This window comes from Diadema setosum, chromosome 13 (assembly GCF_964275005.1).
Source record: "Diadema setosum chromosome 13, eeDiaSeto1, whole genome shotgun sequence".
Lineage (NCBI taxonomy): Eukaryota > Metazoa > Echinodermata > Echinoidea > Diadematoida > Diadematidae > Diadema > Diadema setosum.
The window spans coordinates 1,238,095-1,252,971 of NC_092697.1; the positions used below are offsets into that span (position 1 = coordinate 1,238,095).

The 14,877-nt window shown below is 35.5% G+C and overlaps 1 protein-coding gene across 1 annotated transcript in view; it reads right to left on the reverse strand.

Moving 5' to 3' along the window:
- Positions 1-12,511: 12,511 nt before the first annotated feature.
- Positions 12,512-14,877, reverse strand: part of LOC140237325 (oxysterol-binding protein-related protein 9-like) — an 82,444-nt gene continuing 80,078 nt past the window's right edge. Inside the window, exon 18 of the mRNA XM_072317263.1 lies at positions 12,512-14,661. Coding sequence (XP_072173364.1) covers positions 14,380-14,661 — 282 coding nt within the window. The 3' untranslated portion in view covers positions 12,512-14,379. The remainder of the gene's footprint in view (positions 14,662-14,877) is intronic.

Here is a 14,877-nt window from a genome sequence, read left to right on the forward strand (position 1 = left end):
GGAATGAGACAAGCATAAAGCCCCAACCAACAGTGAGCAGTACTCTAACAGTCATCTGTTTTTCACTATTTGGAGCAGTCTAATGTTACTGTGATTGCTTGTTCCTCTTAGCCCGGTCTGTCTCCAAATAATATAGCAAAGCAAGAAGTAAAGATGCGTGAAATAAAACTGGAAGTCACTTTTGTTTTTTGTTTTAATCTTAGAAAACAGACAGGGAGTTTGAAATCTGAGATGCAAATATTTTTTAGTACTATTACTAGGTTTATATGTCCTTTCCTAGCATATGAACATGGTAAGGTCATCCATATATTATCTCTTCCAATTGCAAAAGCCAAGTGAAGACTTGCTTGCCAACTCCACAGGGAAATATGAATCTCTCCATTCTGTGTTTGTTAACATCGATCAAGTCACATCAGTGAATGACGTAAAGCATTTCTCAGGTTTCGTAAAAATTTCAAGTGATGATGTGAGTCATTCCTCTGTATTTCAAAAAGAAAGCAAACATGTTCTGAGAAAAATAGACCAGTGATGAAATTTTCTGTAAAATGGTACAAATTTGTCTCCATTTTGGGGGAGAATACCCCAAATGCCTTCTTTGTGTGCCTTACATCTGTCTAGACGGTGACATCCATTGTCTGTCTTTTTTCCTGGATCATTATTGTGTCAAGCTTGTGTTACTTGTAGCTATTAACATTAGCATTTTATAAGAGGATTTGGAAACTCTACAATGGAAACACACAATGATAAATATGCACAACAAATTGATCAATTTAAGATTTTTTTTTTTCAGCTCTATCAAACAATAACGTAGACGATGCTAACAATGAATAATAAAATCATCACCAAAAGATACAAATTATACCAAACCACATTCCTTTGGTACGTAATGGGTTAATGTGAACCAGAGAGGATAGATGCCGGTAAAAATGATACATTTTTTTTCTAGACTTTTATTCCAATTGTTTGAAATTAAATAGGTCACAGCAAGGCATCTATACTTCATACGGTGTTGTGCATGGAAAGATTACACTGTATCTGGTATGCACACAGTGCATAGTCATCGCTAGAGTTTACACATGGTATACTTCATGTAAAAATGTGTTATTGAGAGCTATATGCTTTCAGTATTCTAAAATAAACAGCAAAGTTTATTACAAAGTTATTGAGAAAGTTAAGTTAGGATGATTAAGTAGAGATTTTGAAGGAGAATACTGATTCCATTGTGGGACTTCAAATCTTTTGTTGTGATTCAATTAACATTAGTTTTGGTCGTCTCATGGCAAAGTTGTCAAGTTTTCTTTTTTCTTCAACTGTTTGCCATATGTCTCTTACATACAAAGTCTGATATTCAAGATGCGACAATGATTATTTTGTATAATTTGTTCTACAAATATCAAATCAGGTGTTCTCTTTTTTTCATGTCTTTGCATTGACTCTGTTGTTAAAGTATTTGTTTACTTGGGTTTACTTGTTTTCTGTTTACTTTGTTATCAAATTTTTGGCCCTTTTTTTTTCAAATGTGTTAAAACAAAAGACTGATATATATAGATAAGTGAATCATATATTTTGCATGTAGTTACTTCTTTGTTGAAACTATACTTATTGTCATGATACAATTAAAATACATATAATAGAGTATTATAGTAGATATTTGTTAAAAACAGAGGTTTGTATGAGTATGGCGTATGCTGCCATTTTGTAGGAAATGTTCATAGTTAAGCACAGATATACAGAGTTTAAAACATGAATAGAGTCTAAGAGTATGTAATATGGAGTGCAAGGACTCAGTCTTTCTTGCATTCCTGAATTCATAATGAAAGTTGATGTACTATATCTCCATTGCACTGGACTTGATGAATATATTCGTGTAATGTGTTTGTATTTTTTCACTTCTTGCATGATATCGTTGTGGAGTGGTATTAAATGAACACTGTTCTAATAGGTGTAGTCAGATTTCTAATGGTAACCAAAGTTCTTTCATTGTAACAACCAGAGATGAATGGAAGAAACAAGTTTCCTAATGTTTTTCTCTTCATTTCTTCCTTTCACCAGATCGTAGAGAAATTTTGTAGATTTCAGATGTGAGTTCGAGCAAAGTAATATATCCCCAAATATCTGTCTCTTGCAGATTGTAAAAAGTAGAATATATGATTATATTAAAAGTCTACAGTGAACGTTCATGTGCAAGTGATAGTGATGGTACCACAGTGTTTTCACATGTCATCCAAAGTGAGTTCACAGTAGGAATTGTGAGTCGTAATCTGCTCGATTTCTTATAACATGCCATTTCAGGGTTGTGGGGGGGGGGGGAACATACATACCAGTATTGATAAGAAATGTAGTTTAGTACTAAATGGACAGGAAAAATTATCCTCCATTCATTTCAACAAATTGAAGCATATGTTGACTGATGAAATGAATTTATATTTTCCTCTTTGAGTTTTGTAAAGTAGAAGATGTGAGTGGATCTCTTTACGGTATTTTGCACAGAAATGCACTGGTAGAACTTGCAGTCTCATTAGTATTGAACTGTTTGTGCAGCCTGAAATATGTCATTTTCTGGTGTTTTCGTCAATTGTTTAAATTCTATCTGTTGCTTTCTCTTCTCTCTTTATCATAGTCTGATGTTTGTTACTTTGTTTTTTACATCACCCATGTGATTGCCTAAGGTTGGCATTTGATCATTGTATTTAGATGGTAAAACTTGATCACAAGAAAAAAGATTGTGTCTGTGGATAGGAAAATGGATTCTTTCTTTAAAAATTTTTCCCTATGAAATATTTTGATTTACAGAACCAACTCTGTTTTTGCAGTTTTTACTGATTGTGTTTGAAAGTATAAATATTTATGATTCCATGTTTTGTTCACCAATGTACTATGTCCTATCTAGTGCAATTCATGTTCATATTGTCTTTCTGTTTTCTACCCCATCCTGAAACTTTTTGAAGAGTCTGACTAGAAACCTGTACATGCTGGAATTTTTCCACGTAGGTGTAGAAGTTTGACTATGATTCGAAAATGGTTGAATTTTGCATAATGTAGATTTTTTTCCCCTCCAGCACTTGTGACCTCTAGAATGTCATAAACTTTAAAACATTAATTTGTGGTACTCTAATGAAGGTAATGTTCTGATGGAGTATGAAAAAATGGTCTGAAACCTACAAAATGGACAGACAAGTTCCCAAGAATTTTTTTCAGTAAGTTCTGTCCCAGTAAAGATGAGATGACATACTAGAGTGACCCTTCACAATGGTCACATTATGTTTTGTACGTTTTTCCTTTGCAAAAACAAAACTTGTCTACCATTTGCAGATGAAACAAAACCCGGCTGTAGTGCTTCAAAATAGTTTTGAAAGGTGAGCTAGGGATAGAACCTACCAATGTAAAAATTTGAATCAGTATACTGGTAGGCAATGTTAAGTATTGTAAGATAGACTAAATGTGAACAGTAGTTATAACATTGTTATACCTTCTACAGTTATGGTTTAGTGAGAAAAATAGTGATATCTCGGTAAATTTTAGGCTTTATTGCAAAAACAAATTATATGGTGGAATCTTTTGTGATACACCTGACCTACACATATGCATTGAATCCTGATAACTCGAGCATTTTTTGAATCACTGCCCCCAAAGGTAAACAGTACCTTTAGTTTTGATGCTGCCCAAAGGAGGAGAGATAAAATCTCATTCATATGCAAACTGCATGTACTATGCATGTTACATTGGGTTCATATGTGTGTTTTAGGAGTATAGAATGTGCGTCATCTCCACTAGACCATTGAGCTTCCGCCCGACAGCAAGTGTTGGTTCTAATCCTCATAACATGCAGAAAGTACTGCATAGTTATTCAAATTCATGAATTTTGATATAAGGAAGAAATATTTTAACTGAAATGTAAACATTATTGGAGAGCGTGGAAATATAGACAAAGCAAAATCAACCAGAATTTGGCGTATCATGATAGCTCCAGGGGTTTTTTTCCTCTCTTTCTCTCTTAAACCGCACAAAGGAATTACTGTACTGCAATTATATATATGCTACTTGGAATGCCCGTGCTTGATTTATGTGAAATCCTCTGGCAGAAAAGTTTGTTTTTCTTACTCAGAAACTTGCAGAACATCCGCAAACAATGTGGCGAAAGTCTATTTATGCAGTTATTTCTGTTATTTGCACAAATCCAAACTTTTTTCCCTATTGCAAGTTGGATCACAGTTGAAATAAGCAGCAAGATACATTACTGTTTATTGTAGAAGCCTACATAAATGGTGAGTTTGTGAGTCATTCAACTTTTATATCAATTGATATACATAATATGCATTTCGTAAAAAGAAAAAAGAAGACTATATCTTTACTGATGCAGATAATTTAATCTTTCTGAAATTTACATGATGAAACATGACTTGTCATGTTGTGTCATTGGGCATTATGTTAGCTTTCCTGGCAGCTCATAGTTCAAAGATTGTTCTGTTTCAAGTGCATTTCAGTGTGTAGATTTATTGTGTGACCACTTTACTGGTACACTTCATGTTGTGAAGGTAGAGTGTAGAGTATGAGTTGTCTTTAAAGATCCGCTTAGCAGCATATGGGTTACAAATAAACTACACTGTAATTATCAATACCATTAATACCAAGTGGTAGTACCTGATTGTAACGATATAAAAACTAAACATTGTGACCAGCTGGGGATAGATAGACCAAAAACTCTCTCCACTATGACACATATTTTTGCTAAATTTTGTCTAATTTTCCCTTTATACGCGATCTTTGCGTAACGGTTGATTATGTCCACTATGAACTAAGAGATATCAATGGGATATGAGATAGAGACAAGGGGAGGATGAGGATTACAGACGAGAGTGGTAGTGTACGAGTGTACCCCTTGCAAATGTGTCATGCAGGTACCTGTATGAGATGTTTCTGTATGTTGTACAAGTCGGGTCACCATGGGCGCCAGTAGATTAGTAGTCATTGCCTACTGGGAACCCTCTTGCATTTTGTTGTTTAGAATTTCCTCTCATTTTATTTCATCTTCTTGTAGTCTGTATAAAATTTTGGTTTTGTCAGTCTTTGAAATGCAACAAGGTGTGCAGCTCTGATTCATTTTATATTGAAAATGTATTTACATAATTTGATCAAATCTCAGCACAAGCAGAGTGAATGCATTTTTTGCATTTTTTTTGCATTTTGTATCAGAAGCATGGCATGACCATTGTCTTTGAATGTATTTAAAAAAAAAGAGAGAAATGAATTTAGAAAAGAAGGAATTAATATGTTTTGTATTCACTGGTAGAATGTAGTCATAATTTCTCATATGGAATAAACTTTTTCCTTATACAATGCCTGATGTGTTATTTGTGTGCAAAGCTCTGTTTATTTTGGTATGACATATTATTGACACTGCATGTGGTTAGTAAAATGGAATCTTTGAAAACTACCGTTTGAAATAACCATGAAGCTACCCAGAAAAAAAAAAAAAAAACCCAATTGAATAAATTGAATTGAATAAGAAAAAACAAAAACGAGGAAAACTGACAGATAATAATAATAATAATAATAAAACATTACATTTGTAATGTACTTAATACAATGTTTCTAAGCGAAATCTATCAAGGAGCTTGCATTAACAGAGATAATCTTTGTAGTCGGTATAAAATTACCTTCTATTTATCAGTGGTTTACTGCCCTGAGATAATCATTACATGATAACCAATGATTACACAATCAGTTTTCTAACACATATATGCAAATTTTCAGTAAATATTGCAGGGATTGTAACTCTTGTATATTCCTTTTCCCATAATGTCCACATGATTAGCAATGACATGAATTTGAAATTGAATCAGTCAGTAAATTATCTGGTCACTGTGGAACCACATGGTTTGTGTATTCCACACTAGGAGTGTAAAGACAAAAATTCTTTTTTTAGTGCAATGATGGCTACATTTTATGCCCCTCAAACTGAGAGGATAAGTGTGAAAGGGATGGAATACTTTTGGTTGAGATCGGGGTTCAGATTCTTATTTTTTCTGAGATAATTAGAAACCACTTCTGAAACATTTAAGAGAATACAACTCTTCAAGGAATTCAGTTTTGAATAGGATGAGATATTAAGAACACATAGTAAAACAAAGTAGTTCTAATAAAAAGGTGGGTCCCACATTTTATTAAAACCTTCTTTTTTGACTGGATATCTCGGTCATTTCAAAATAAATTTTATCAAAAAAAACTTTGACTTCCTCCTAGAATTGTATGCTCTTTCATATTTCATAGGAGGTTTGTCATTATTTTGAAAAAACAAAACAAAACATGGAAACTTGAAGTTGAGCCCAATCTCAACTAAAACTGTGCCATCCCTTTTAATCTAAGGTTTTCAGATTCTGGCACAGTTCTTGTCATTCTTTCCCACTATCTGTTCTTTTATTGAGATAAAAGAAGCATTATGAACTGCACTGACCCCATAAATAAATAAATAAAATAAAATAAAATAAATAAATAAATAAATAAATAAATAAATAAATAAATAAATAAATAAATGAATAAATGAATAAATAAATAAATAAATAAATAAATAAATAAATAAATAAATAAATAAATAAATTATACACACACATTGTACTAATGTGTATGTCTCCATGATGTGGGAAGATGTAATGAGAAGTGCAATATTGAAAGTATGATGGACAAAATAGGACACGTTAAAACCAGTGGTGTTGCTTTTACATGTAAATTCACATTTATTCATATATCTTTGATATCACTATTTGTAATATTTTGAATAGTTTTTTTTTTTTTTTTCCGGTCACATACAGTGTACACTCAGCCTGCTTGACATGAACTGACCACACACCTGAGTTGTCATTTATTTTCTCAGATTTCTGTCAGAATCCTCTCAGAATTGTGATTTTTTTTTTTCATGTTTTTTGTTTTACATGGATGAATCTATTCACTTGGCATAAAACACCATTGTTTGAAACATTGTACAATGCTTTATGAAACATACAAAATACATACATGGCTAGATCATTAATATATAAAAGGACTTGGTGCACTGAGGAATAGATAAGAAATATGTGTCAGATTTGCAGCTGGGCAAAGTCACTGTGTGGGGTTAGGTCACTAGAGAGGTATTACCATCAAAAAATTTAAATTATGGTTCCAGATACTTTTCCAAGCTCTGGAGTTCTCTACTGTGGAAAGATAATGTCTTACAAGCAAAAGATGGAAAAAAGTCCAGGATGTCTCTTGTGAATAGATTCCTTACATGAGGTTAAATTGATATGCCAGATAACTTCATGACCACATCACAAAAATTTGACACGTCCAAATATGTGCCATGTACAAGCCCATCATGATAATCTATGTTTCCTTACATACTGCATACCTATAACAATACCGAATTCTTAAAATTTCATATGTCGTCGGTTGAGAATGATAAGGGCGTTAAGTTGCCACTAAACCCATAGTGTTCACGACCACTTAACGCCCTTCTCATTCTCAACAGACAATGTGATCCCAATGACGAAGGGAAATGACATACCCTAGTCCTATACTCGACAAAATATATTGGGCCTTAAAAATATCAGGTGGCTTGACAATGTATGCTACGTTCCAGCAGGTCACAATTTTAGGTATTAACAATGTACTCATTGTAGGAACAACAAATTTTGCAAGCGTAGAATACATGGACATTCATTCTTAAAGACACAAGAAATGTTTGATTCAAATGGACTGACCGATCCTATTTTTTACAATCGACCTTCTAACAGAGCAATCCAATAGAAAACACTGCTTATGGTTAATACACCCTGTGGTGAAGGTTTGCACGTCAACAAATTTCATAGATCAAAATGACCCACTGCACGATACAAACAGTCACTGGGTTAAAAATTGCAAATCTGAGGACGGCCACTCCTCTTGATAAATGTTTTCATAGCAGCATATCTCTGTCAACAAACCTGCCCTCAAAACCACCAAACAAGTCATAATCTTTAATACACACATCACTGTGAATGTTCTCCCTGGCAAATTTCATCCACTCCCTATTTCCCTTAGTAGACTTATCAGGTACACTTAAAATGGTGCCGCCACTAGACATAGTTGTCTGGGCAAATAAAGCTACCTGTTTGACAAGGATAGTGGATGGACATTTGTCTGTTCAAAGCATGGGGCAGCTGCCCAACACCTAATGGGCAAGCGAGAGATGTAAATTATGCAGGGATGACAACCTTACAAATTAGAGAACTGAAGTATTCTGAGGGCTAAAAATGTGCTCTTTTTTTTTTTTTTTGGTGGGAACAGTATTTTACCCTTCCGGCAATAGACATGTAGTAATACAATTTGAGAAAAACAGTATTTTCTATGAACCTGCAGTATTTTTGGCAAACAAAACCAGTACCAAATACTGCAGAAAAGTAAGAGTTGGCATCACTGTGCATGATTTGTAATGCCCTGCAGGGTGTATGCCATGTTACTTTGTTCATACACAGGATATGCCATTTTTCCTGATTGGTTCATTCTTCCTAAAAAGCACATTGACACTATCCATGATTGTGAAATGCTATTGACATATTATTATCAGCCTCACTATCAATTTGGCATTAAAAATATCTTTGTGATCTAAGGCCTGCCGTGATACATGCTTCATGAATTACTGCATTCATGTAACACAGTGATGATTAATTGAATGTTGAGCATAACCTCCCAGGAAAGTTATCATTTCAAGCTAAAAACAGGCTCTTTCCTCTCCGTTGACCTCTATAACATTTTGGATTTGAGGTGAGCCACCTTTTTCAACAACACCTATTTTATCTGAATAAAAGCACAAAGCACTTGAAACTAAAATCCTGACAGAAGAATGGATAGGATTGGAAAAGGAAGTGAGGATCATGCTGAAAATCGACTCACACTTAGCAAAATCAAATTTGTATATTCCCCATCAATTTACAAAGGAGCACTCAAGCTTGGCTACTAATCACTGATGAAGTCAAGTCAACCAAATATACACAAAAATATGTCTGTATACCATCTGTACTGTTTTAGGTCTTAGCCAATTAAACAAACACAACCATGGCACACATCTTTGGTTATACATTTTCAAATCAAGTACACTAAATGCAGATTCATATAAAAGTAATCAAGTCCTATGTTTTGACAAATAGTCCAATGTAGTTCAGATCTTTCGAAATAAACAGCATATGACACAGATAATGGTATTGCTACCTCTTCTTTCTACAAAGTGAAGTTTGTACTCAATTATTGTAAGCTTCCATTGGAACCTTCAGAGTCTCGACCCTAGGATAACAAAAAATTAAATGATAAAAATAACACTGCTCATTGTTTAGAACGTGATTCTGCCAGTTGTCGTAAAAGTTTATTTGGAAAATAAGAGGCAGATCAGCAAATGCCAATTATGTCAATTCAATATCAAGCATGATGTGTATATGATAGCAACCAGTTGCTGTTTCATCCTAAATGTCTTTTCAGCTTTGTACCCATCTGCTTGATCATGAGCTATCAAGAATTTCCTAGTTACTGAGCGTACTCCAAACTCCAAATGCTGAAATTTTATTCTAGATTGACTTCAAATCCAATGCACAAATAGAACACCAAAACACTATAAATACTGCATTTGTGCTTATCCTGTTCGTTCATTATCTCTACTAGTCACAAAGCTAGTCCAGACAGCCCAGCCCCATTGTTCAGCTCCCTTGTCTAATATTGTAGCTAGACATTGGGTCTTCACAAGCCTTGACCCCCACACTTGCTTCTACAAATACTAGCATGTACCAACACAAAGAAATATCCCAGAACACAATTTTGCTTTTGAAGGTCAGATGGGATACCTTCCAAAATTTGTGAGAACGGATCACGGATGCCGCCTTTATTGATACATGATACCATCAGGCATGGACCATGTTGAAAGTTTTATAACATCACATTCCTTCTTCTACCTTTGATATTGTGGACGATTTTCACAATTGCCTGAGCAAGATAATATCACAAGACAAAAGAGTTTAGTCAGACTTATTCCCTTTAAAATGTACTTTGAATGGAGACAAAGTTATGGGACTGTGACAATACCAAGACGGGGCTCGACAATTTGTTTAATTGTTAGGAGAAACACACCATTAAACATCCAGCTGCTTTCTTATACATGTACAATGTACATATCAACTTGTGTACGTCTCGATCACAGCATGCCTCAAACCATCTGGAAATACTTCTAGCATTTATTGTCTATCAGCTTTGCAAAAAAGAAAAGATGATTATATATTTCATTTCTGCTTTCTCAACAATGCCAAAATATCTGCAACTGGAGTAAGATGGGGGAAAAGAGGAGAAAAAAGTTCACTTTCAAATTGTTGGGCTGTAACGAATGAGTACAACTGAGTGAGTAAGCACCTGGTAGAGATGTAACCAAGCTATAATGTGTTCCACATCTTTACACCAGGGAACATAAAATTCCTTCTCCTACAACTTATATTCCTACAGCATTCAAAGAAACAGCATGTTAAATAGATCTCTCCTCAGAGATCCAGCGCAGACAAATGGTGCAAAAAAATGCACCACGGTATCATGCCACCCCAGTTTTCTCATCAAATTTCCTTCTTTATGTGGTTTCATCTTCAGATGCACGCCTCTCTCTAAATGAATGGCTAAGAGGCAGTGATCGTCATGGAAACCTGCAGACGGCAAACTTGCCTGATACACAGCACAGAGGGCTCTATGTCAGAGCTTCATTGTACTAAGTGTAACAATCAAATATCATAAAACGTTTATTCGTGGTTGCTATGGCAATCGTAACTGCAGCCAGTTGTCATACAAGTGATTCTTGCCCCTGGTTTTCACTGAGTCCGGGAAAAAATTTCTGTAAAATGTCTCCTTATGAAATCAAAATGTCAACAAAACTTCTACAGCTATGCGTCAGGATGCGTATTCATTTTGTTACTGGTCTACACAGTTGATTATCCCCTGTGTACTTCGGAGTGCTCACAGATATTGAAATGTCAGAACAATGTTCTGTTAACGACACTGTCCGACAATATTTTCACTTTGAAAAATCAGGGAGGGAAAAATCAGGGAGGTGTTGGTCCCTCATGAACCCAGCATTTTGTGTAAATGATGATGCTCTAAAAAACAAACAAAAACAAAACAAAAACAAAAAAACGAATTTAGAAAATAATAATAGTCTGTGGCTTCTTATAGAGTGCATATTCTGTCAATGCTCATGGCATTACAGAGGAGATTTAAAACAGGAACAGAGAGTGAAAGAGGATAGATAATAATTACAGAAACAAACATTAACAGGCACAAACATAATAATCATGTAAAGAAAAGAAAATGATAGTCAAACACCTTGCGAAAAAAAAAAGTAGAAATTTAACTGTCAGTGACAGGACATTCCATACATATAGTGTATTTTGAAGAATATGGACCACAACACTGTCTTTCCTTTCTAACCACAGATATGAGAATTAAATCAAATTATGCTAAGTTAAGTCTGTTATATGCTTGAGTACCATATAAATAGGTGGAAGTTACATACAGCACAAAATCAACTAATAATATCAAAGTATACAAATGAAATACTGTAGAATACATTAGATAAGAGTATAGCATACTTGTATAGCTAAGATAATTTGATATTCATTCAAGAAAATATCAGCTACAGTTCATCATGTCATGCCTACAGTTCAACTAAGACATATCTGGAAGGAATATAAGAAAAGGTTTCTCAAAATGAGCACGTCAGTGTTGCCCCTCAAGAAAACAAGAAAGGAAGGAAATGGTGCAAATGTGTCAAAAAGCATGAGAGAGAAACACCAGGCTGACAAATTCAGGATTGCACATTTGATTTGATGCTTTTGATGAATTGGAGCAGACGGCCTTTTTGCGTGGCATGAAATTTGTGCGAGTTGCCACTGCTGTTCAATGCATATAGTGTAGATAAGAAATTTTGCGAATCTTAGCACTCGCGAAATTCGCGATATCAAAGTGCACGGGAACATTCCTCGTTTTACAGTACTTTTCTAGCGCACCAGAAGTAAGATAAAAAAAAACAAAACAAACATATTTAATGAGTCTAATTTTTCATGAATCGGGACTTCCCAACAATTTCACAAGTTGATAAATTCACAATTGTGGAGTAGGCCTATAATGAATGGAGAAATGTATGTTTGCATGTCACATTCATGCCTGGATCAGAGTTAACGATTTTGTGTATTGTTAAATTCACGAATAGCATCCAACACACAAAATTCACAAATTTTAAGCACATTGCTATTTTTTACAAACGAAGTACAGGCCCTGGCACGAATTTTTCCACATTATTTAACAACATAGTACAATGTCAATCACATGCCTTAACATCAGATTTCTTTGTTTCTTCTGCACATTGGGATGTTATACATATTGAGGGCATTGATGAATAACAAAGGTCCAAAAGTTCCTCCTTTTTTAGGCTAAACAAAATAGAAATACTGAAATCCTGCTGGTGGTCTGGGAAATAATGGAATGAACTCCATTCTGGACATCTATGTACATTTATGCCATGCAAATACTGGCCAGATAATTTATTTCCATCACTCATAGCTATGCATCATACACAATGCTGACATTTATGATCAGTGGACTGCACTCAAACTGGGTCACTTTTCACTGCATCCCACCGTCCTATTTCCACCTGGCAAAATTATTTATATGGACGCATTGTTAATTGAATTCACATACCACCTGACATTATGATCTTAGTTAGTAGATGTGACATACTCAGAGAGAATTGTGATTACACTATCTGCATTGCTCCATTGACATTTCAAATATATATCTTCATAGTAAAAATTTGTACAGCCAAGTTATGATGACAGATGGGGAAGGGAACTTCATTGGTATATGTGACAAATTTGATATAAAAAAAAAAATCATTGAATTGCAAGAGAAAACTGATTATGCATAAGAGATTATCAACGCAGGTGTCTGTATGTATGGGTATGAGAGTGGGGGTAGGGTGGGGAAAGGTTACAATGTGGTGCTCCATTGGGCTATGACGACCTTACACTTAACACCAACTTAAGATTCACTCTTGTCTCACTGTTGAAGGTATAGTGATAGCTGAAGTATTAAAATCTATGTTACTACGATTGTAGGCTTGGCTTTCCTTATAATGCAGTTCAATAATAAGAGCTGCATTAGAGTGATTAGTCTCGGTCAAGCCTTTAAATGTACACAGACAATCTGCACAGACCGTCTGTTACCTCTTGATCACATGCACAATGTTGTGCTTACTGCCGAAATCAATACACTGTGTATTAGTCAATATGCGAGGTGTATCATGTTGGTACACACATAGTGTATCATGCCAAGATACACACTGTATCTTTTACTATATGCAGTGTATCGTGTCTTCACACACAGTGCATCAAGTCAACACGTAATGTGTATCATATCCATAAACACAGCATATCATGTCAAATAACACCGTGTATTGAATCAATATGCCCAGCTGACACAGAAGTCAGTACATTCCAGCTACTCTAAACACCATTGCCAGTTAACTAAACTTGGCTCTAACACAAGACACATCTGTTTTTTTTTTTCTCACCCCACTACCTATTGCAACCTTTTCTTCATCCAAAAGCCTGTTTGTGCATGCTAGGAATAAGTCATTGACATACAGTTTATCATTATTTTTTTTTTACATGATTCGACTATCCATAATTATCTTGGGTATATCAATGGAGCACGCACAGGGACAATTTCTACCACTTGTATAATTTTTCCCTGTGCAAACTTGAAGTGATGAACATATTCTTGGCTGCTGGATCCTCCATAAATGTGAATTCCTTGGGGACAGCAAGGGGTGATGTTGTATGATTCTTGGAATAATACAATGTGCATCATCTCCTACAACACACTGTGAAGGTCAATCCATTCTTTGAGGAGAACTGATACATCAATTGCTCTACTCTAATGATCGCTCCATCAACGATTTCAGTGGGGCTTCATGGTGCAGCTGCGATCCGGAGTGACATGTTCACTTTACTGTCACCAGGATTGATCCATTATTGTCACAGGGGTGAAGCTGATATAATCAAACATGATAAACGCATCACTGGGCAATATCACAGTTTATTTCAAATAGATCTCTGTTTCAAAGTCATATGCCACCTGATGTGATTTCATCTAACACACATACAGCTCTGGTGTGAATCATGCTCAATGTTGCAAACAGTCCATATATTCAAGTTTCTTCAATTTTTTCCATAATTATATTCTGGCAGGTTCCCACTCCAAGTGAAGATACAAAAAAAAAAAGCAACGACAGCTAAAAAATGTTTTTCCAGATTCAAACAGTATGTTCCATGCTCTTCTCCCACGATTTCACTGTAATAAGTCACTGAGCTCCTGAGCAGCTGTTCTCTGGGGGACGGAAGCGGGAGGTTGCGAGACGGGCGAGAGCTCCTGCCCCTGGCTGGTCTCCACCCCGTTCACGTGGGTCGGTCTGGATCCCGCTGCCTTTCCCTGGGGTGTGGGGATCTCCTGGAGGGGTGGGGTAGACCTGTGCTGGTTGGAGGACGCTTTCATGCTAGCCTCCTGGGCTTGCCTCTGCCTCTGTAGGAGAGGGCGGTCATAGATCCAACACTCCCCGTCTTCATGGAACAACTGTATGAAGGTAAGCCCAAAACATAGATGATGGCTACTTATCATGTCTACTTCCAAAACAATGAATACACGGTGCTTATTTATGTCAATGGAGGGCAATTTGTTATTCAGTCGTAATGAACAAGATGGGTTATAATATATCTACAAGCCAGGTAACAACTATGAGTATGAGTGCCCACTGACTGAAGAGATAAATCTTCATTGAGGGTTTTCATA